General features: G+C 43.7%; 1 protein-coding gene across 6 annotated transcripts in view; it reads right to left on the bottom strand.

Annotated features, from left to right (window-relative positions):
- The window catches only part of C8H20orf194 (chromosome 8 C20orf194 homolog), a 129,695-nt gene that overhangs the window by 60,163 nt on the left and 46,136 nt on the right, over window positions 1–23,396 (bottom strand). For 5 of the 6 annotated variants that reach the window (XM_027621146.2, XM_027621143.2, XM_027621147.2 and 2 more), the window contains 12 exons: window positions 22,148–22,203; window positions 18,762–18,897; window positions 16,278–16,359; window positions 15,259–15,295; window positions 11,822–11,909; window positions 10,537–10,613; window positions 8,767–8,811; window positions 8,341–8,386; window positions 5,410–5,521; window positions 4,773–4,843; window positions 3,610–3,660; window positions 2,956–3,043 (listed from right to left, as the gene is read on the bottom strand). In XM_027621146.2, coding sequence (XP_027476947.1) covers window positions 2,956–3,043; window positions 3,610–3,660; window positions 4,773–4,843; window positions 5,410–5,521; window positions 8,341–8,386; window positions 8,767–8,811; window positions 10,537–10,613; window positions 11,822–11,909; window positions 15,259–15,295; window positions 16,278–16,359; window positions 18,762–18,897; window positions 22,148–22,203 — 889 coding nt within the window. The remainder of the gene's footprint in view (window positions 1–2,955; window positions 3,044–3,609; window positions 3,661–4,772; window positions 4,844–5,409; window positions 5,522–8,340; window positions 8,387–8,766; window positions 8,812–10,536; window positions 10,614–11,821; window positions 11,910–15,258; window positions 15,296–16,277; window positions 16,360–18,761; window positions 18,898–22,147; window positions 22,204–23,396) is intronic. The other variant, XM_027621144.2, reaches the window with a different exon arrangement.

The raw sequence follows: 23,396 nt of genomic DNA, 5'->3' as shown, positions 1-23,396 counted from the left end.
ACTAATGACGCTTAAACTTCAGAACCCCTCACCTGCCCAAGCCCCCTTCCAAAGCCCTCAGAAGACTCCTAACCGTTTTATGTTATTTTTCCTTGAAAGAACCTTAAGTGGTATAAACTTCAAGCCCCACTTGATCTAAGCTCCAAAGTGGCAGAAAGCTTAACAGACAGCCAGAGGAGATTCCTGTTTAAATTCTCTGTTCCTATTTAATCTTCCTGCCTCAGAAAACCACCTCCTAATTCAAACTGCATTTCCTTCAGAAACTAAGAGTGTGCTCTCAAAAGAGTATGACAAATAGGGCTCCAGAAATCCCCGGCTGTGCCCTTTGTGTGGAGACCTCAGGATACAATGAGTCTTGCTGGATAACTCAATACAGCGTAAGATTACTTTTCTAACAAGGCCCTTTGCTAAAAAGGTGCAAACTAGTTTTGGCTAATATCCTTGCTAAATATTATGATTGGCTCAACTAACTACCTGTGTGTTGCCTCTACCTCCTGCTTCTGAAACACTATGCAACCTTGCCCCAAGGCTAGTAGCACTGTCTCAACTGGCTGCCTTCCACAGGTTCCTGCCTCCAGTCTTCCGGATGTGCCAGAGCTGGAGAAGCATAAATGCAGGCAGGGGCTGTGGCACAGGGACGATACCAGATGCTATTACTTACTACCCGGCATTTTGTGGAGCCCCAAACCTCCTTGTGCTTTGTCTCCTCCATGAAGGGAGGAGCAGAAGCTGAACCAGTGATCTGAGAATAGGGAGAGGAATCTGCGACTGGACAGAGTATTTTGAAGAAGAACAAATTATCCAGGAAGGGGATTTGCTCAGTAGAGGCTGAGAAATTTGTGGAGTAAGTCACAACTCTTCTTCCACAAGATGGCTGTATCAGCCAGGGAAAGAAGAGGACTCCTAAGAAAATGTTATGTTGAGGAAACCAAAAAGGAGCACAGAATGAATCTCCATGAAATCCATGCAAAACCAACAAGGTTTTTGAGAATCTTCGTTCAGCAGAAATATACTGAAAGGGACAGAGAGAGAATATGAAATCAAAGGCGACTATTGAACCCCCAAATGCTATCGGCAAGAAGCAGGCTGATAAAACTCACCTACAAAGTGCTACCTTTGTGAAAAAGGAAGGATGACCGAGGTGTAGCCACAAGTTTAGAGGGAAAACTAAGAGTTTAGAGGGTGAAACCAAGAGCCCAGGTGGCAGAGATAAGAGCCATGGTGGACTATTCCCAGGCCTTGAAACCTAATCCAAACCCTGGAGTTTGCCCAGCTGGATTTCAAAGCTACTTCAGGCTGATGACTCCTTTTTTTTTTTTTTTTTAAGATTTTATTTATTTATTTATTTATTTATTTGACAGAGAGAGACACAGCGAGAGAAGGAACATAAGCAGGGGGAGTGGGAGAGGGAGAAGCAGGCTTCCCGCTGAGCAGGGAGCCCGATGCGGGGCTCGATCCCAGGACCCTGGGATCATGACCTGAGCCAAAGGCAAACGCTTAACGACTGAGCAACCGAGGCACCCCTGATGACTCCTTTTTATTTTCCACCCCCCACCCCGCCCTTTCTGAAGATGAATGTCTATATTATTCTATGTCAGGGCCACCCTGGGTGTTGGGAGAGAGGGGCAGGTGACTTGTCTCATTAGTTTCATGGGGCCACACCTAGAGAAGACTTCTGTTCAGGAGTTGTACTTCACGGATTAAAAGCCAGAGCCTTATCTACATCTGATTTAGATGATCTTGACGATGAGATTTTGGATTTTTGAGCTAGTGAGATCTGGGACTTTGAACTGTTACCATAATGAGATGGGGGTCTTGGGAAGGGGTGATTGTATTTTGCATGTGGGAGGGACACAAATGGGAGGCCAGAGGGTAGACCGTGGTGGGCAGAAATTCAAGATGGCTCCCATGATCTTCATCTTCTGACGTTACTCCTGTGCTCATGTAACGTTATATGGCAAAAGGAACATTATTTGAGTGGGCTTCCTCTAATCACAAGCAGTTCTTTATAAGCAGAGTTTTCTCTGGCTGGTATAGAAAAGGAATTTAGACAGATCCAAAGGGTAAGAGAGATTCAACAACACAAAGGAGGTTTCACTGCTGAGATGGGGGAGGGCTGTCACAGGGCAGGGACCTCTGGGAGAAGGAGCTAAGCATGGTCCTGGCTGACAGCTAGGAATAAGATGGGGACCTCAGTCCTACAATCCGAAGGAACTGAATTCTGCTGATAATCTAAATGAGCTTGGGAGTGAATTCTTCCCCAGAGTCTCCAGATAAGAGCCTAGTCTGACTGACGCCTTAACTTCAGAGAACCTACCATGAGTCCAGCCAAGTCTACCTAGACTTCTGACCTACAGAACCGTGAAATAGTAAATGTGTGTTTTAAGCTACTAAATTTGTGGTAATTTGTTTTACAGCAACAGAAAATGAATCCAGACTTGTTTAGGTCCACAAATTCTATTTATGGATACGCTGCCGCTCCAGCCTATTCTGAGAACAAGGCGACAAGAAGAGGACCAGACTGTGGTTCTGGGGCCATCCCTTCCTAGCACAAGTTTCTTCATCTGCGAAATGGGTGGATAAAAGGAGGAAAGCCATAAGAAAACACTTCTACACCAACAAGTCTTTTCAAATATCAGATGCATTACTAATCACAACACCCATGCCAATACCTGCAAAGAGGGACCCAGACACAGTCAAGAATAGAAAAGTAATAGCCAGGGGCGCCTGGGTGGCTCAGATGTTTAAGCGTCTGCCTTCGGCTCAGGTCCTGATCCTGGGGTCCTGGGATCGAGCCCCGCATCGGGCTCCTGGCTCAGCAGGGAGCCTGCTTCTCCCTCTCCCTCTGTCTTGCTCCCTGCTCATGCTCTCTCTCTCTGTATCTCTGTGTCTCAAATGAATAAATAAAATCTTAAAAAAAAAGAAAAAGAAAAAGAAAAGTAATAGCTGGCTCACCTTCCTCAGGCCAAGAATGTGGATTGCTGGAATAAAGATATGCTCCTTCTCCTCCTGTTAGAAAAGTACCCAGGAAACAGGCATCCCCCTTTAAAAACAATCACAAAGAGCAGACAATTTATAGCATAAATTTTCACAGAATCAAAAGTCCTGCCCATTTGTCTGTCTACAAAAGCTCCTTAGTTAGCCTCACACAGACCCAACTTCTTTCATGCCTTTGGCATTGCCTAGCTCTTTGTCATGTTACAGGCATTTTTAACTTGTAAGGTCCTCTCCGAGTCCAGGCACCAAAGCCTGCTATGCTTGTTCATCTTGCAGTGGATTTCTAGCAACTGGAGGCAGCTCTCCTTGGCCTAAAGCCTTGACCTCTCAGTTCTATACGTCTAGGCCAATCTGAGATCTGCTTTTAATAGTACTGGGAGATTAAAAAAACACATCAAAAGGCCAAAGTGGCAGAACAAATCCCTCTGTGTACCCCATTAAATGGTTATTTCTAAAGCTCTGCTGGGAGGGGAAGAATGCAAACAGGAATTGAGACAAAGAGAAACATATTCTTCAGATTAGCCCTAAAATGAAATATTCTAGTTATCTTCATAAACTGTTTACGTTTCATTTTGATACAATGTTAACACTGAGGATAAGAAGGCTGCTTACCTTCACTGCTTGCTGGGTTTTCTCAGACAATTTTACTTCATTATCTTCTACCTGTGTCCAAAAGGAATACAAGTGTTCAGTTTCCTACTTCAAGGGCAAAACTCTCCTAGGTCTCGCCCATGTTCAACATTTCCAGGAGACTGGGCAGTCCCTCCACCAAATCCTGTGTTCTGAGGCCCTGATGGCTGGCAGAGCCGGGCTGGCTACTGGTCATCAAGGCTCAGAGCCCAAGGCCCTGGTGGGCTCTCTCTCTCCCTGGGACCTGAGATCCAGCTAAATGAGCCTATAAGATGTGGAAATCATGTATTAGTCTCCACTTACATTTCACTTCAGAGAAAAGCAACTATTTGTAAGGATAAAGGGAAGAGAACATATTAATGTGTTCTCATTTATATGTATTCATGTTAGAGGATGATTCTTGTTCTTCTCTATTCACATCAGAAATATAGAAACAGGGGCGCCTGGGTGGCTCAGTTGTTAAGCGTCTGCCTTACATCTCCCGGGGTCCTGGGATTGAGCCCTACATCGGGCTCCCTGCTCTGCAGGAAGCCTGCTTCTCCCTCTCCCACTCCCCCTGCTCGTGTTCCCTCTCTCGCTATGTCTCTCTCTGTCAAATAAATAAATAAAATCTTAAAAAAAATTATAGAAACAGAATATAAAGATTTTAAAATAGGTACTTAGACCATTATTAGACTCATTGCTATCATACTTTGTGTCCCAAGGCATGAGAGTTTTAGACCAACTCCCACAGATGAAGATGGAACCCTTCTACGTGTAGAAAGACTCTGCTGTAAAAACTCAGCAGCAACCATTCTGACCAGAGAAGGGAGCCACGTGATCTACTCCTTTGGACAGGTTGGTCAATTTCTAAGCCTTAGTGTCCTCATCTGTAAAATGAAGGTTTAATTTCTTCCTTTCATAATTTAACAGGGACCCAAATCACTTAGTTCATTTCTTTTGGCACTTTCCCAAGTTTAGGAGAGAGTTAAAGAAACTAGATTCATTTGTATAAAGAAAAAGAGCTGAGATAAAAACTTCCATTCCTGAACAGTAGCTAGTTTAGGTCCTGACATCCCACCAGGGACCCAATGAGGCTCTTCCTCAAATGATCTTCCCGGTTTCTTCACATTTACGTCCACTTACACCGGATGAATGACACTAACCAGCCAGGAGCAGAATCTGGGTATGGCGGCTGTCAGGACTATGAAGCTGGTTTCTGTGGTAACAGTGCCATCTGCAGGAAGACCACAGACATGCCAGTTACTGCCCACTACCCGAGCCCACCTTGTAGGCCCCCAAACTAACACCCCTCCCTTTCTCAGGAGAGATGGCTCCTCTTAGTAGTATACAAAATCTTGTGCCCTCAGAAATTGAAAACTTCCTCATCTGGGAACAGGGAGACTAGTGAGGGGAGGGAGGAAGGTTTCCCCATGTGATTAACTCTATTAATATTTTTTACAACAACTAGAAACACACATTTAAATGGAGAGTCCTGGGAATTAGTCCTTTTTATCTATATTTTTAATTTTTATCAAGGTAGTACAAGGGTGAAAAAAAGGATCTAATTATTTCAAATTGCTTCTTCCTGACTACCAGTGAGGCTGTACATATTCTCATATACATATGTGTGTGTGTGTGAAGATGTTATAATTAATAACATGTTATATATAATTATAATATACAATGTAGAATTATTATATATTGATTTATGTATACATAAGAACTATGAAACTATAACTTATTTTGCCAAAACAAACAAAAACTCAAGTTTTGCTTTCTAAAGACCTTATAAACACTTACCCTTTTCTTTAACCAAGATCTGAGACGTCAAAAAGGATTCTGAGAAGACCACAGACCCTAAGCACCCCCTTCCTCCCAGTAAGTCAGGAATGTCATATACAGTCATACAAGCCTGTATCAAATGAGAAAACAGAGTTAGGCCAGTTGTCAGTCTTAAACTTTTAGGGAGAGACCCTTAAGAAACAGACCACAAAATACTGCTCTAAGGCACATTTTAAAAGAATACTCCAGAGTTTCTAAGGAAAACTCAAGTTATTCTGAACTACATCTCAGGACCAGGGAGAGGACTTCAGCATCACGCACGCTTCCCTGCAACTGCTTCTGCATCAGAGATAAACTTGGGCCACAGGAGTATTTTTATGTTTCTATAAATTCCCTCAAATTGCTTATCTTTCCTAAGATAAAAGCCTTCCTTCTTAATTGTGATGAGGCCCTGGCCTCTCAGAGTTGGAGGTGTTTCTTCCAGGCTTTTGTACACTCATACACTCTTTGCATCCTGGCACATCCACATGCTCACCAACTCCTTCTCTGGTTTGGGCTCAAGTTCTGAACAAGTCTGGGAAGGTGGTAATTCATTCACTACACATCTTCATGGATATTTCTGGATACATGTCAATACCTACAAATGCTTCTTTCAGTACCAAGAAAATTAAAAGAAAACTATTTAAGCTTTTATGGCAAGACAAATAAAAAGAGAGGCTTCAGTAGGCTGGAAAAAAAAACTGGAGCAACACAGAAAGAGCTCCCGAATGGCTGATAAACAAGCCCTAATTTATGTTAAAACTAATGAAAACAGAACAATTTTGGGGGAAAATCTAGCTGAAGAAACGCAGAAAATGGTATAAGCCAGAGCCAGGGTCTGGAATGACTGAAGATCTGGTGAGGGACATGGGATGAGTAGCACAGTGAGCCTTCTCAGGTCCTGTCTCCTCCTGGCCTGATGTTGCTGAATGGCCAGGTACAGAGTTTCTGAAACAGAGCCCATTTTCATACATTGTTATCCTAGGCTGGGACCCCTGTTCTAGGCTCAGGACAGAGACAAAAGACATAGGGCTCTTGAAGAAATTGCTAGATTCCCAAATAAAAAAGGAAGGCAGAAGAGTTGAGAAAAAAAGACAGTTAAAGCCAAAGCAGTTAATTTCTCATGTTGTCATGAAAAAAGGATGTACAGAAGTGACAGGTAGGCTTTTATATTTTAGCTAACTTTTTGATTAAGCCTGACAACTGTGAGTTTTTTTTTTCTTTTCTAAATCTGCTTCAAAGATTTTTTTTTTTTTTTTAGATTTTATTTATTTATTTGACAGAGAGAGACACAGAGAGAGGGAACATAAGCAGGGGCAGAGGGAGAGGGAGAAGCAGGCTTCCCGCAGAGCAGGGAGCCTGATGAGGGGCTCGATCCCACATGACCTGAGCCGAAGGTAGACGCTTAACGACTGAGCCACCCAGGCGCCCCTGCTTCAAAGAATTTTTAACATGTGAAGACACAAAACCTTCCTGGGTTGCATGGTCTCTCTTAATTGACAATGGGAACCCTGCTTTGGTTTCCAGATCAAACAGGAAGACAATCCAGTGGGTTATACCCAATACTTTACTTTTATACTAGGCTTCTAATATTGAGGAAGAGGAGAGAGAAAATTAAAAGGCAGAACTTCATCTCTACTTGGAAAGGAGGACAGGATTTGGACAGAAAACAACAACCTTCTCTCTCTCCTTTCCTATTTCATTAGTGGCTGCTGAATGCATACTTAACACAATAGTGTGATTCCACTGGACTCCTGATCACCTTCTATTGTGCAAAGGACCTTCCAGAGCACTGCAGAGGAATCTAAATAGAGAAATCAGGGCTTACAGTCTGGCAAGGAGATAAAGTACTATCACCTAATATCAGAAAGCACCTCCTAGGGTCTTGATGATGTCATAATAAAGTCTCTTAGTTCTAAATGAGCATCAACACAAAATGCTGACAGATACAGGGAGCAGACACATTATAAAAAGAGAAATTACTCACAACCTTAAAAAGTTACTCTTGTTGTACTACTCTATAGATGAGATAACACTCTTGCTTTTCCATTGGTGATGGCGGTGGGCATGCATTTGCACTGAGTCATCCACAACTACACACCAAGTTCCTGGTGACCAAAAGCTCACTGGAATTAAGGCTCAGGCAGTAGCCACAGAACAGACTCAAGGTGTAATCTGTGCCCACATATACTGCAACCAGCATCTTGGCTGGGTAGCTACCATCCTTTCATGCATTGCTTGCCAATCTTCTGCACATCAGGATGCACTGGGCTAAATGGAGAACTTGGCTTGTGACCGGGAGCAACTGGTCTAGAAACTTTGCTCCCTCAGGCCATGCCAGCCAGCCCACCTAGGGACCAATATTTCTGCATCTCTAAACCATGCCCCTGTCCCATCAGGGTGCCTCCAGCAAATGGGGTGGAAAGTTCTGCCCTGACTACCCACTTCACTGGAGACTTAGGCCCCCAGTTTTTTAATTTATTTTCACAGACCCCTGTTAAGGGCATCAACTCAGGCCCTGGAACACAGAGAATCCACTGAAAACTCATCAGTCTGTGTTGAGGCAGGCTTGTCCTTAGCTCACATTTCCACATGAGGGCAGAGCGTCTCAGTCACTTGCAGGAAGCCTTCCTAACCTTAGGAAGAAGTGTCTCTCCCAACCCCCAGATAAGACTCTGTTCCCTGGGAAGCTGAGGCACAGGATATGATGTGGGCCTGGTATAGCTGCCTTGGCACCCTCAAAATCATAGGCTCACCACAGCTGCAGCTGACACCCTCCTGAGAAAAGACCAGTTAGTTTCCTCAGGGACAGATTGCCCAAGACTCCCACCTACTCCGGTCTCAGCCCTTGCAGATGTCCCTCCATAGGCCACCCCCTGCTAGCTGACTTGTAACAACAGCTCTGCTTACTGTTTTCACGAAGTATAAGCTATCTTCACTGTCCAGAGGCACAATCCTGGAAGAGGAAGAGACAGGAGAAACACATATTACATTTACAATGCTCTCTTTTCTCAACTTGGCAGCAACCCACAGACCCAGATTTCTTTCAGGGCTTTTCAAAGCACTGGGTTACATGCATGCAGATTTAGTACATAGGCCACTGGAAGGAATTAGGTCCGCCCTTTACTCCCATGCCTCAGTCTTTCAGTGGGAAGCACTCAGGGTACAGGGTCTCAGCTGAGTATAGCCAGTCCCAGGCCCAATCCTGGCATGATGCCATTCCCAGGTGTAGAATTCTAAGAAGACCAACTACATCAGCATTTACAAGATAGCCTATCTTCTCTTTTTCTTCCTAAAACTTGCCCCAAATGAGCATGCATGACAAACACAACCTACCTTCCCTGATTATTCACAGCATGGATATGAAAAGCCATCTTGGAGCTGCAGACCCAAAACAAAATAAAAAGTCAGTCTGTTCTCGCTAACCATACCGTTGGCCACCCCCCAGACACCTGCTGCTGCACTGCACCTGTGCTGGGCCCTCATGGCACATTTGCCAAGTGCGGGGCCAGCGTATGACTCCAGTCACAGCTCTGCCTCTGTGCAGATTCTCAGGGCTGGCTTGTCTTGGACACAGCAGGAGAGAACCATGTGCCAGAACTGTTGTCCACTGCAGACTGGGAAGACCCTGTACTGGCCCACAGCCCCCTGCCCCACAGCTGGGACATATTGTCCCGATCCTCCTTTTCTTTACTACCCTTGGGTCAAGCTGCCATCCCTGCTCAGAGCCTAGGCAGAGGCCAAGTCTTGTGTTCCTCTCAGGAGATGATTTGCTTATCTGATGTACTGTGAGGGTACTCAGTGAAGTGACCTTGTGGAGAGAAGGGAGGGAGGCTCCAGAAGGGAGAGCTGGCCCTGGGAGATGCTCCTCCCATTGCCTGGTATTCTTTTCTTGTTCCTTCCTCCAGCTAGGGAGGTATGCCCAGGCCTAAAAGGCTTTGGGATGGAAAGGTGGCCTGCCCTGGAAAGGCTGAGTGGCCTACACAAAGCTCTGGAAGAAAGGAGGAAGAAAGGAGGAAAGGGACATGCCCGCCATGTCCATGGTGACACAGAAGACCCCCATGTGACAGCAGCTAACATTTACATGCTTAGTCACTCTGCATGGTGGGAAGACAAGAAAACAGATGTACAGAGAGCTCCTTGTCTTGCCCAAAGTCACACAGCTGGAAAGCAAAGGAGCTTTCTCAAACTCAGGTCTGCCAGGAACAGATAGTCCAGGCCACAGGAAGGCCTTAAGGAATCAAATTTCTTCTATCCCTCTCCTCTCATGGCCAGAGCTACAAGATCCACAAGACCCAGAGGAAAGAGGCCTGAAGCCTTGCACCAAAAAGATCTGGCTCTTTCCTCTGCTCCTGGAGCTGCAGCAATAGAATTCTTGTTAGATCAACTGACTGACTTACCTTTGTCAATGTTCTTTCTTACTACCCAGGGCTGTAGATGTAAGAGAACATGGGGCAAGGAGCTGAGGCACCACAGGGCACATCCCGTAGTGTTCTAAAAAAAATTCCTCAAAAAAGTGCACTAGTGGTCCTCATACAGGACAGGTGAAGGGTTAGGTGGACTGGGTTCATGAAAGTTTAGCTATGGACACAGACTACGGAGAAAGCCCCTGGGATGTGCCCAATGTAGTATGATGGTTGGACTGCCAGCAAGTCCGATTCCCAGAGCGTCTAGCCCCTGAGATAAGGCCAGGCTGAGGGTGTCTATTACCTGAGAGGCATCGGAGGCCCAGGGCCAGGCTCTCCTAAGCAGGGACTGTCTCTGTGTGGCCAGGGACCCTGACCCTAACAAACTTCACCCCTCCTGTCCCCGCTTCACCTTTCTAACATCCAAACCTGGGTCCTTCAGGTCTCTGATGTTTCTACCATTGATCTGTCTCCCATTCTGGCATCAGGAAATGTGTCTGACTCTTTCTCTTACAGTTCCTCCATCTTTGGCTACTTGTCCTCTCAAAGCCCTGATCATGAATGTTTCTCTTTCAGACATTCCCTTATTTTATTGGAAAATTTCTCAGAGGAAAGATGGAATATCAAATACAAGACAGAAAAGGGTCTTTATAAAAAAAATAATAATAATTCCTTATAGAAAATAGCAGCCGTTGCTTACCGTAGGGCTGCCTTAAACTGCATCAACTCAAAGGAATCTAACCCAGATCCCAGGGTCTGCTCAGCTACCTCCTTTGCCTGTAAAAGCAATGACAAAACAGAGACAATTAGCTTTCACAGCAGGAAAGAGTACATATCACTGATAGGAAGCACTCTTCTAACATTTGGCCAGGAGAACACTGTGCCCCTCCCCCCTACACAACTGCTTTGTATACATCAATAGATCAAAGTGAAAACATTGTGTTAAGGGAAACAGGTGCCTGCTTTCTTTGGGCTGGGTTCACAGGAAACACTTCATTCAGGCAGGTGGGCATTGGAACCTGATCTGCCGGGAACTGTAACCAGCCGGGATGATGCCATTGTGAGGTCTGGAAAAGGGTTTCCTCCCCTCTCCCTTGGCCCTGGGGGAGGGACTACTGCCCTTGGAGTTTCTGTCAGATGCTAAAAATATTAGAATACCTACATTTACAAAAGATCAGTTAAAAAAGAAAAGTGTGGGAACTGATATCGTATAAGCCTTCAGCTAAAGGGCTGAGAAATCCCAAGTTGTACCTGGGATTCAAGTTCAGTGAGGAGGGGAGATGGCCGGGAGCTGGTGACTACGGCTACAGTCTCTCTGGTATCTACATCATACACAACCTTTCCAATGTCAAATGGCTTCTTTCAGGAAAGGTCCTATTGGCATTGGGAGGCATCAAGCTGACTCTTCTCCTCTCCTTACTGGGTCAGATATAGGAATCCAACTCAGCAGGGCAGGTTAACCGCAAAACAGCAAGGAAGAGAACGGTCAGAGAACGAGAACACATGTGCTTGTCTAGGACAGGCAAGTCAGTTTTTCTCATTTTTAGTTGTTTTTTTTTAAACATTATAGGAAATCATACTATGTAGCTCAAGACAAACTTACCTAACTTTATTAAATTCACATAGAAAAATCTATATTTTTCTTTATTTTTTAACTTTAAAAAAGCTAGTAAAATAAATAAATAAATAAAAACTAAAAAAAAAAAGCTAGTAAGTAAAACAGTATGCTACAGAATGATTTTTAACACAACCGGACATCTACAAAGAAGTGCTGATTAGCGGTCATTCCTAGGACAAGGGCAGTTCAGTCACAGGCAGCAGAAGCTCAGCACTCTCCAGGCACATCTTTGTCTGGTGTCAGCTCCACTGAGGCCCAAGCTCGCACAAAACTGACTACTACCAGGTGTCCAAAGCCAAAACAGATGGATAGGACGGTTTACGCTGAAATTACTACTAAGGAAAGAGAAACGTGGTGTTTAAATTACCTTTGTTAGACTGGAAGTTTTAGCATAACATGCAATGCCAGCCAAAACAGCCTGTATAACAGCAGCGTACACCTGGGACAAGAGCCTACTTTAGAACAAAAGATAGGGGTTAACTATAGCATCACAAGATTTCAACAAAAGCTGCACGCACATAAATGACATTCCCTAAGGAACTGATTTTTAAAAAAGAATGAGAAAAGTGCAAAAATGGAACTCACTGATTTCTAAACCTTTTATAAAGATTTATTTATTATTTCAAAGAGAGAGAAAGTGTGTGCATTCATGGGAGAGTGTGGGGAGGGGCAAACGGAGAGAGACAGAGAGAATCTCAAGCAGACTCCCTGCTGGGCATGGAGCCTGACTCAGGGCTTGATCCCAGGACCCTGAGATCATCACCTGAGCCGAAACCAAGAGATGGATGCTTAACCAACTGAGCCATCCAGGCACTGCTGATTTCTAAACCTTTTAAAAGCCATGTGCCCCACGTGATTTATACTTTGCTCCTTCTTTTTTTAAGTTTTGTAGAGCTTTTTTAAAAAATATATTTATTCGTTTTAGAGAGAGAGAGAGAGAAAATGAGTAGGGGGAGGGGCAGAAGGAGAGGGAGAGAGAGAATCTCTGCGTTGAGCGCAGAGCCTGATGTGGGACTTGATCTAATGACCCTGAGATCATGACCTGAGCTGAAACCAAGAGTGAGACTCTTAACAAACTGTGCCACCCAGGTGTCCCTATACTTTGCTCTTATAAAACCATCATAAGAAAAGCCAGCTCTGCTCAGAAGACCAACCCTCCCTGTTTGTGATCCAACAGAAGAGAACTCTGCAGGCTACCTAGCCCCTCTATGTCAGGAGCCTGAATCCCTTCAGTGTCTTGGTACAGACTTTCTGCTTTTTCGGGACCAACCACACCACACCTTCATGTCGTCTCCTCCCAGGCTTACTAAGGGCAGGCTGCTACTGGAACCTCAGGGTGGGAGACCTCAGGAGCAAAAGAGATTACCTCAGAGGAGAAGAGAGCTCCACTTAAATTTAAATTACCAGCTGCACACCACTTTCCAAGCAGCTTACCTGAACTAGAGAATACAGTGTGTTTCTGAGGGCAAATATTCCCTTCCTAAAGCTCCCTGCTCCTTGCTCGCCAATCCTGCCCTTTCTCTTAGACTTCTCACTTCCCAAAGTGATTATAAGAAGGTTTCTTCCTTCGCCAGACTGGGACTGTTATGAAGGTCCCTAGAAAATCCAAAATCCAAGACTGGTTCCCCTTAAGCAGAAATTTTCAATCTCAGCATTTTGGGCCAGAAAATTCTTTGTCATGGAGTCTGTCCTGTGCACTACAGGATGTTCAGCAACACCCCTGGCCTCTAACCATTAGATGCCAATAGTACCCCCAGCTGGGATAACAAAAATGTCTCCAGACATTGTCAAAGGTCCCTGGGGGTGGGGCTGGAGGAAGAACTGTCCTTGGTTGAGAATCACTACTTTAGGGGAGAGAGATCTGGGATCTTATCAGGAAAATTATAGAGAGAAGGGGTTCATCCACAAGGCCCTGAAAGGCAGGGAAGGTGCCTAGCAAGAAACTAATAAAGACTGGCCTAAGAATATGTCTATTTTTATGCCTCAGAATCTTGTAACAAGTAAAGGAAGGTGACTGGAGTTGGAAAGCAGGAAGGAATCCAGAAATGATCTGGGTCTAACTTTCTCATCTTACAGGGGAAGCAAGTAGGGCCTCTAGAGGTGGAATAAACTATCCAAGGCACAGAAAATGAATGGCAGGCTTGACTTCAGGTCTGCTGTCAGCCTGGTGCTTTTCTACTGTGCCAAGTCACACTGCCAATTCCTTTAATTTCCTCCTTGGCTCCCGCAGCACACCTCTACATTTTAGGTAAGAGATTTGAGTTGGGTAGAAGAAAAAAAGATAGAAAAAGTATACATAACAAAATGACAGCTCCAAGGATCAACATATCCTGAAGATTGTTGGCCAGGCCACAACAGAGGGGTAGGTCTTGGTAGGAAGGGGCCTGGCAGGGACACTGACAATGAGCATGGCCACTTCCGGGTAAGACCAGAATCCTCCACACCTTGACACCAACACCAAACACATATAAAGATGCCCCTCCTCCTTTCCCCACCCAGCTTGACTCAGACATCACTCAGTGCCAACAATGTTTTGGCCTCCTCACTGCTTGGCCTTCTCCTATACAACCCCTCAGACATGAGCTGAGTGCAAAGCTGCCTGGCTATGGACTTGTTAAGTGGCCTGAATGGGAGGCGCAAGACTCATGCCTGGATGGCGCTACTGTTGCCCTCACTAGGACGCCTTCGGGCCCAAGCTCCACCAGCTCTGTGATTCGGCAGGTCTCTGGGTGGAGGCCCAAGCACTGGTCAATACTAGTCCCTGAAGCCGGGCACCAGTGAATGTGGATTAGGAGAAATGCCTAAGGGTCCAGAATGAAGATCCAGGCTGAGCACAGCTGGCACAGAAGTACCAGCAGGGACAGGGGCGCCTTCGGCTCAGGTCATGATCTCGGGGTCATGAGATCGAGCCCCCTTCTGGGCTCCATGCTGGGTGTAGAGCCTGCTTAAGATTCTCTCTCTCCCTCTCCCTCTGCCCCTCCCCACACCACTCACGTGTGTGCACTCTTGCTCTCTCTTAAAAAAAAAAAAGAAGTACCAGCAGGTACAAAGCAGGACTATATACACCCATACTCATATGAGAATGTGGTTGACTTGTTAAAGGGCAGAAAACCCACACACTAAAAAACTGCATACACATTAATTACAGCCATACAAAACCTAAATGTATAATTTTTAAAAACCCAGAAAGATACATAGAACTTGGAATTCTAGCCTCCAGAATTGTAAGAAAATAAATTTCTGCTGTTTAAGTGACCCAGTCTGTGATATTTTGTTACTGTAGCCCAAGCGGACTAACATAAACATTAATGAGTTTATTTCTTATCTCTGGTTCCCTGTTATATGTGGGGGAGCGAAGTCAACACTAGGACCTTTTTAAAGTTGCACAGCCTGAGTTCAGATCCTAGCTCTATTCCCTAAGCCTAAGAATCAAATCCAGAGGAAACACTGCTCAGACCAGAAGGAGTTTCCCACAGATTCTCCCAATGTGTTTCAGGATGTTTTATTTTTGGGAAAGCCCCTGATAAAAAAAATGTATTATGTAGAAGACATAGTAAGAAGAATCACACCATTAAAATGGGTGGGTTTGCAGGCAGGAAGTCTCTTGAGTTCTGGAAAGAAGAGCACATGGCAAAGCTGGCAGGACTCCAAGCTGAGAGACAGGGGCTAGGAAACCATGGCTCTGCTCACCGCTTCACCCAAATGTCCTACCCACTGCTGATCTCAGAGGAGTTAGACGGGACAGCCATGATTTGAGTAACTCAACTTTGAGAAAGAAAATATAAAATAGAAATGAAGACTTACATTTGTTCAGTTTTCTTGGGCAGCTTATTCTCATCACCTGTGAAAGAGGACCATGAATTAAGTGTGACAAGGTCACAGGTCATGCAAACACTTCACAAGGAGGCTAGAATTTCTTAATTCGAAGATGTCAAGAACTACATTTTTTCTTCTTTTGGGTTAAATACAGTACAATCACAACAGCTTTTCCCAGTATCCTCCTAGACCTTCACTCCTGACAGTGATTTTGACAACCCACTCAGCATCACCTCTAAACACCAGAGAAGACATGGGGAATCTTAGGCTCTGGAATGTTTTTGCCTTTATTTTTAATTTTTTAAATTTATGACGTATAATTAAGTAGGCTCAGTTCTGACTCTTTTATCATCTCCTTAATTAGCTGACCCTTAATTATCATGCTTCTTTCAGAGTTTCCCGGCTTATACAGCAACACCCAGGTGAAAACCTGGTTTCTGCGGTACTCTGCTCTGTGGACCAGTGCTGAGATCCTCATTAATTCTAGAGGTTCTTCTCTAGGTCTCTTTGATTATCTGCAACTTCTGATTACCCTAGCAAGAAGGGCACCCCAGTGGGCCTAACCTTTCTGGATGGCCCTGCAGCATGGAGCACTTGCTCCTGGGAATGTTCCCAGTTCACAGGTACCCTTCGACCATGGCCCTGCTTCAACAGAACAGCAGGCGCCTGGCTGACTCATCCAAACTCTCACTGTAGCCCATATCTCCTGCTATCCCCAACTGGGACTTACTCATCTTTGCCTTCTCTCTAACACTGAGCACACGGTCTCACACATGGTTAGACTATATACATGTTGAGCTGATAATTACTCCTCCTGAAATATATTCTTTGAAAAATGTGTTAGGTGCATCAACTCTCCATCTGGAATCAGAGAGGGAGTGGGAGGCCTTTACAAAGTGGGTATCATGAGCTTCTGAGGAAAGCAGTAAATTATGAGTCCATTTCTAGTTCATGGGAGAAATTATTCATTAGGGAAGCTGATGAGATGACAACAGACAGGGACTTACCCAAGTAAGGAACGTGAGTAGCCCCAAAAAAGTATGTTCTTGAACAAGCAAGGGGTCCCTTTGGTGAGACGCACTGTACTACCTAGATGTCAGAAAAAAAAGTAAAAAAGGAGCAGGGATTTAGGTGTGTACTGCTGAAAAACGAAAATTATATAGTTAATGGAAATCAATTTTATCTCACCAACAGCTATTTATTATTTTTTAAAGGCACAGGGAAAAAGATCACCTTTAATTGTTTTTCCAGAAGTATTTTGTGTTGTCTGTGGTTTTTTTTAAAGATTTTATTTATTTATTTGAGAGAGAGAAAGTGAGAGAGAGAGAGAGAGAGAGCACAGTAGGGGGAAAGGCAGGCAGAGGGAGAGGAAGAAGCAGGTTCCTAGCAGAGCCACCCAGGTGCCCCTTACGTTGTGTTTTTAACTTTGGTTATTTTGTGAGGTTGCTCCTGGGTCAGTGCATGATGTTAACGAATTCACAACTTATAAGGGAAAGAGGAAATGTGCTTGGGTTTTGATTGTCATTAATAGTCCAGAACTTTCACAGTGAGGACCTTGCCCGACGTGACAGAGAGATGTGTGGGGGCAGCTATAAATTCAGGAAAGGAGGGTGTGCCCCAGGTCTCCACCTTCATTTGTATTTCATCTCTGTACATAGGCCTTGGAGAAGAGACTTAAAAATTCTTATTCTTCGGGGCGCCTGGTTGGCTCAGTTAGTTAAACAGCTGCCTTCGGCTCAGGTCATGATCTTAGGGTCCTGGGATTGAGCCCCACATCAGGCTCCCTGTTCAGTTGGGGAGTCTGCTTCTCCCTCTCCCTCTGCCTCTCTCCCCGTTTGTGCTCTCTCACTTGTGTGCTCTCTCTTTCAAATAAATAAATAAAGTCTTTAAAAAAGATAAAATAAAAATTCTTCTTCTTCTTCCCTGTTTAGTTACTGCTGGGCAAGAACAGGAGTTCAGATCCCCCAGTCTGTCTCCGCTGATGCCACCATGGCTTGGGAGAGTGACAGACACTATGGGCAGGGGGCAGCCTTGTTATGGCTGAGTGGTGGTGAAAGTCCTGACTCCACTAGACTCCAATTATACTACCCCAAAGAAGAATACCTCGTTACTGCTGGGTAGGGGTGGACGTCCAGGCTCCCCTGTATTTTCCATCGATACTGCAGGGGGAAGGAGGGTTCACTGGGGCCCAGTGGGGATGAAAGTCATGGCTCCCCAGTGGGCCTTCTCTAACATTAATCTTAACAGGGGTCAGGGTAAGGCAACGGCAAAGGCAAGGCAGACCCTAGGCTCTTCACTCAGCCCTTATTGGTAGGGGTGGATGGAGAGGCAGTTTTTTTCTGAGGGGTTTGGCTGGAGTAGAACAGCTGTTGTCTAAAAGTTTTCTGCCTTGCTAGGCTGTCCCCTTCCTAGTCCTTCTGCCAGAGACAGCAGGCTTTTCATATCTCTGCCTATTGGCATTTCTGCATTGTCAGCTCCTCCAGTATCCGGTCTGGGATATACAGGCAAAAAGGAACCCCAGAAAACTCACAGCCATTGTGTCCCTCTGGTCCTAAGCTCGTCAGCCAGCCTGCCTTCTTCTACCTTCCAGAGTCTTCCCATGTTTGTTTTACATATAATGTCCAGGGTTTTTAGTTGTACTCAGTAGAAGGAATTGGAAAAAGTATGTCTACTCCATCTTCCCAGAAGCAGAAATCAGTTTTAACATATATAGTCAACACATATGATTATACAAAGAACCCCATGTCATTTGACATTTCCTGTGTATTCCCAGGGTGCTCTGGGGGTTAAAATGAGGCCTTTACAGGGTAGTAATATCCTGACAGCATATCCATCCATTCAAGTAGCCTTATATTCCTGGCCAGCTTAGAGTCAGAGAAATTTAGTCCATGAGAGATTCAGTCCAGACAGATTTAGGTCTCATGTTCTCTAATCAAAACTAACAAATAGTACCTACCTCCCCAGCTTTCCTGATTGTCAGGAACATTTTGAAAATACTTAAACTTCCACAGACTTTTACAATCACTAGAGTCTCATATTATAGTCTAATGTTTCCTTTAAAAGAATGTTTACCACCAAATGCAAAAGTCTTCTCCCTGGCACCCTCAATAAAAGAACAGTGATCCTCAAAGTTTATGTCCTGAAATGTAACAGTGAAGACGTATCAAACCTAGTAGGCTTGGAATGAGTCTATTTGCAAGCTAATTTAAAATTCTTATTCTACTGACCATATTACTTATTACAAATTGAAGAGTTTGGTTTGAGAAAATATTTTTTAAGCTTTTTCCTTTAAATATTTAAAAATTAACTATGATATTTTCAAATTACACCTAGTACTTATATAAAAATAGTCCGTTTGCAATCACTTCTTTCACTCCAAAACAACTTCAAGTTCAAGATTAAATCAATGCACAAACTAGAAAGGTTCCCCTTATCCTCCCCTCCTCCCTATTTAATAAAACCAATTAAGCACCAGGTATCAAGCCACTCACCATGTGTTTGGCAAAGCTCCCATTGGGACCAGTGCTGCGTACCAGATGCCCTTCAGAAGGGAAGTTAAAGTTGCCAGCGTTCAGATTTTCTCGTGTGGAGTGATTACCAAAGAGAACGAATGGCTGCCTATTAGGGCTGGAGTGGCAAACCAAAAATGTGATTAGAAAAGAGAGTCCTATCTAGGGCAACTTCCCAGTGAGTGGGCTCCTTGGGGTTTTCAGAGAGGGTTTTCAGTCCTGCTTAGGGTTTTCAGTCCTGCAGTCTGAGCAAAGTGGTTATCCAGTCCCCCTAATACTCCTTGCTTGCTGCGAAGTTATGCCAGATGTCTCTGACTCCTCCTACTGACCCACAGGGGTCATTTAGGGACATAACTAAATTCAAGCCAGGTTTATATTTTCAGCTTGTTCTACTTCTTAAGGAGAAACTTCCGTAGGTCTGCCGTCCATGATACAGAGATGGAGCAAGTTTCCAGTTTCATACAACAGCATTTTAATAGAAATAGAAATTTTAAAGGATGACGGTTGTGATACTCAAACTACAGGCAGACAATAGAGGCATTAACCATTCTGGACTAGCTTTTAGGATGGGAGGAGGACAACAGGGTTGCAAATATCTCACTACCACACTCACCTGCCCTGCATGCATCTCTTTCTTTTGTCTCCTCTCTTGGTTAGACTTGTCTGTTTATTTTAGTTTTTTGCTGTCACTTTCTGCTCACTTCTCAGCCCACTTCAGTTGACCCCTCAGTCATTTCACTCTAATTACTCTTGCAAAAGTCACCAAGTGACTTTCACATAGCAAATAACAAATCCAATAGATAGGCTTCAACCTGCCCTTCCTTGGTTTTTCAGAAGCACCTGACACCCTGTCCCTGCAAGAGCTGTTGCATCTCAGTTTCCCCTGTCAGCCATTCTCTTCTTCCATCTGCCTCTGAATATTCCTAGGGTTTTACTTTCAGCTGTCTGCCTTTCCTCTCCTCTTTCATGATCTACCCCGTTCCCCTTCCAGTTCTTGCAGTAAATAAACGACATCATCATCCATCCAGGGACTGAGCCAGACCTGAGACGCCTCCTTAGGCCTCCTTGACTTCTCCTGCCCCTTACCTTTTAAATCCAATCAACCACCCAAGTATCACTTCTATTTGTCTATTTCCTTCAATCCACATGGTCGCAAGCCTCATCCATGTTGCCATCATTGCTTTCCCAGACAACTGCAATGCTTCCTCACTGTGACCCTGCTTCCACTCCTGCTCTCCTAGAATCTATTCTCCACGGTTCAGAGAGGACAACCTTTCATACATGGAAAGCCTTTAATGCCTTTATGTTATTTTCAGAAGGACTGAATTCTTTCACATGGCCAAAGACTTGCATGGTCTGGCTGGCCAACTTCTTTGGCTCCATGGAAGGCCACCCTCCCCCAACTTTTATATTCCACCAAACCCATCTTCTTTTATGTTCCTTATGCTCTCATCTCAGGATGCTTTTCTCCCTTAATCATCTTTTTTTTTTTTTAAGAATTTATTTTTAAGTAATCTCTACATCCAGTATGGGTTTGAACCCAAAACCCTAAGATCAAGAATTGCACCTTTCACTGACTGAGCCAACCAGGCGCTCATCTTATTATCTTTACTCATCATTCAGATCTCCCCTCAGAAAAGACCAGGCTCTCCAGCTATGGTCTTCACAATGCCTTGTTCTTTTCTCCTTCATGGCACCAGAGTTTGTAACTCTGTTATTTTGTGAGGTTGCTTGATTAATGTCTTATTTCTCTACCACACTATACACTCCACAAGGGCAGAGACCATGACTGTTGTTTATTTATTTATTTAAAGTAATCTCTATGCCCAACATGGGGCTCAAACTATGACCCTGAGATCAAGAGTCAAATACTCTACTGACTGAGCCAGCTGGGCACCCCCGTGACTGGTTTTTTGATCATGTATCTCTTGCTTAGTATGTCCTATGTTCTCAACAAATAGTACCTAAAGGATATTTTTAAAAGATAGCTTCTGCTATGGACTGAATGTTTGTGTCCCCACAGAATTCATGTTAAAATCCTAACCCCCAAAGTGATGGTATTGGAGGCAGGGCCTTTGGGAGGTGATTAAGTCATTAGGGCAGATCCCACATGAATGAGATTATAAAAAAGGCTCTTATAAAAGAGGCTCCTGAGAGATCCCTTGCCCTTTCTGCTAGGTAAGGTTATAGTGAAATGACTGCTATCCAAGAGGAAGTGGACCCTCATCAGACATTGGATGGGATAGTGCCATGATCTTGGACTTCCTAGCCTCCAGAACTTTGGGAAATAAATGTTTTTTGTTTATAAGCCACCCAGTTTATGGTATTTTTGTCACAGGAGCTAAAACAGATTAAGACAGTTCCCTTTACCCCTACCCTTTCCTTAAATTGCCCTTAGTGTGTGTCATGTGGAAAATTCTTTACATTTCTTGTATTATTCTTAAAAATACCTCCTTAAGCTTCAGGCAAATAGGGGCTCTTAAAAGTAAACATGACTCTGATTTTTCTTCTGAAGCTTAATTCAAGGTAAATGACCGTAAGTGCCAGCCCTGGCAATTTGTCTCACTTCAAACTCAATTGGAATTAGGGAAGAAAAGGGAGGAAAGAACTACTCTTATCCATCCATCAGGGGAACCATCCCCAGCGGGGGCCCTCCTGATTACCATGACAAGAGAGGTGCTAAAGGAAACACCTCAAGAAAACAAATGCAGCAACCCTGATGCTCCCTGTCTTCCTGGGGCTGGACTTTTAATGCCTGAGCCCTTTGACTCCCCACAAGATGCTGTTGACCCCTGCCTAGCCCTTGGACATTCTGCTTCCTAGTTTTCCTGGGGGTAGGGATGTACTATAAAATTCTTTAGATTTCAGCAAGGTACAATGTTTTAAAAGCTAGTTTACTATAAAACTGTATTTTAAAAAAATATATGTATAGGGGTGTGTGGGTGGCTCAATCGATTAAGCATCTGCCTTTGGCTCAGGCCATGCTCTCAGGGCCCTGGGATCAAACCCCGCGTCACAATGGGCCCCGCATCACAATGGGCCCCGCATCACAATGGGCCCCGCATCGGGCTCCCTGCTCAGTGGGAACACTGCTTCTCACTCTCCCTCTGCCTCTATCCACCACTTGTGTGCTGTCACTCTCTCTCAAGTAAATAAATAAAATCTTAAAAAAAAAAAAATGTATGTATATAAATACAAAAGCAGTAAATGGACAATTTTTCAGGGTATGATTTCTTACCCTGTGATGACTAAGTCAATTTATATTTTCCTGACTCTACCTTCTGGACTTAGATGCTCCCTCACAACCACCCCCCTCATCAATCCCATTTTCTCTATTACCATTCACCTTTCTTCCCCAAGAAACTTACCTGTTTTCAGTTATATGGCTGGAGATCATTCCATGACTGAAGTAACTTCTGAATGGCTAAAAAAGAAGCCAATATTGTATAAATTAAGATCATAATTTTATGAAACAATCACAAAAACCCCTCATATATGTACATATGTGCATATGTAGGTGTGTGTGTGTGTGTGTGAGAGAGAGATGTTTATAGATTATTGTAAGAACATGGAAGGACATATGTGGTATAAAGCAACATGAATTTTGGGGACAGGTAGCAAACAAAAAATAGCAAAAGAAATAAAGACAAAGGCTGCAAAAGAAAAAGGAAGGTAAAGAAAAGAAATTCTTGTTAAGTTTTATAATTTTTAATTATTGAAAGAAAACTGGACCAATCATCATCTATGGTCCAAGTTACTAATCATATAGGAATTTTTCCCTTCTATTAAAAATTTGTTTTTCTACATTTCTAATAAAGGAATATATATTAATTCTAACATACTGATTTATTTTTATAGTTATTTACTTATTTAAAATTTTATTTATTTATTTGAGAGAGCGAGAGAGAGCACACACAAGAGCAGGGGGAGGGGCAATGGGAGAGAGAGAAGCGGACTCACTGCTGAGCAGGGAGCCCAATGCGGGGCTTGATCCCAGGACCCTGAAATGATGACCTGAACCGAAGGCAGCCACTCAACCAAATGAACCACCCAGTCACCCCCTAACATACTAATTTAAAATCAGCATTGAGAAAGAATCCACAGAACTTATAAGTACACCGAAAGAAGTTTACCAGGAAACCACAGAAGTACTTCTCTGCCTTGGTGTACAGTACTAGGCTACATACTAACCTAAAATTGATATGCAGGGGCTATGTCAAAAAGGTTCAAAATTCCAAAAGGCAATTTTAGTACATCTAAATAACATCTATTGTTCTCCCCCCACCCTGATTATATAATACATGCTTATTTTAGAATTTAATAAAAGCCGTCTACAATCTCTAATAACTGTTAACATTCTGGTATATTTTCTTCCTATTTTTTTTCTATGGTACATCCATAGTATATGATTGTACCAAAGCCTATTAAATAGTCCTCTATTCTTAGAAATTGCTACTAACTCTTACATACTGTAATAAACAACTTTTCATAAATTTTATTTGTAGCTCTAATTATTTCCTTAAAGCAGATCTGGAAATGAAATTACAGGGTAAAAAGGCAGAATTATATTGCTAAACTGATTTTCAAAGAAGTTTTAACTGGGACACCTGGGTGGCT

The sequence above is a fragment of the Zalophus californianus genome, chromosome 8, assembly GCF_009762305.2.
Source record: "Zalophus californianus isolate mZalCal1 chromosome 8, mZalCal1.pri.v2, whole genome shotgun sequence".
Classification (NCBI taxonomy): Eukaryota; Metazoa; Chordata; class Mammalia; order Carnivora; family Otariidae; genus Zalophus; species Zalophus californianus.
The sequence above is the reverse complement of the archived record's forward strand: the minus strand, read 5'-3'. Positions and strand labels throughout refer to the sequence as shown.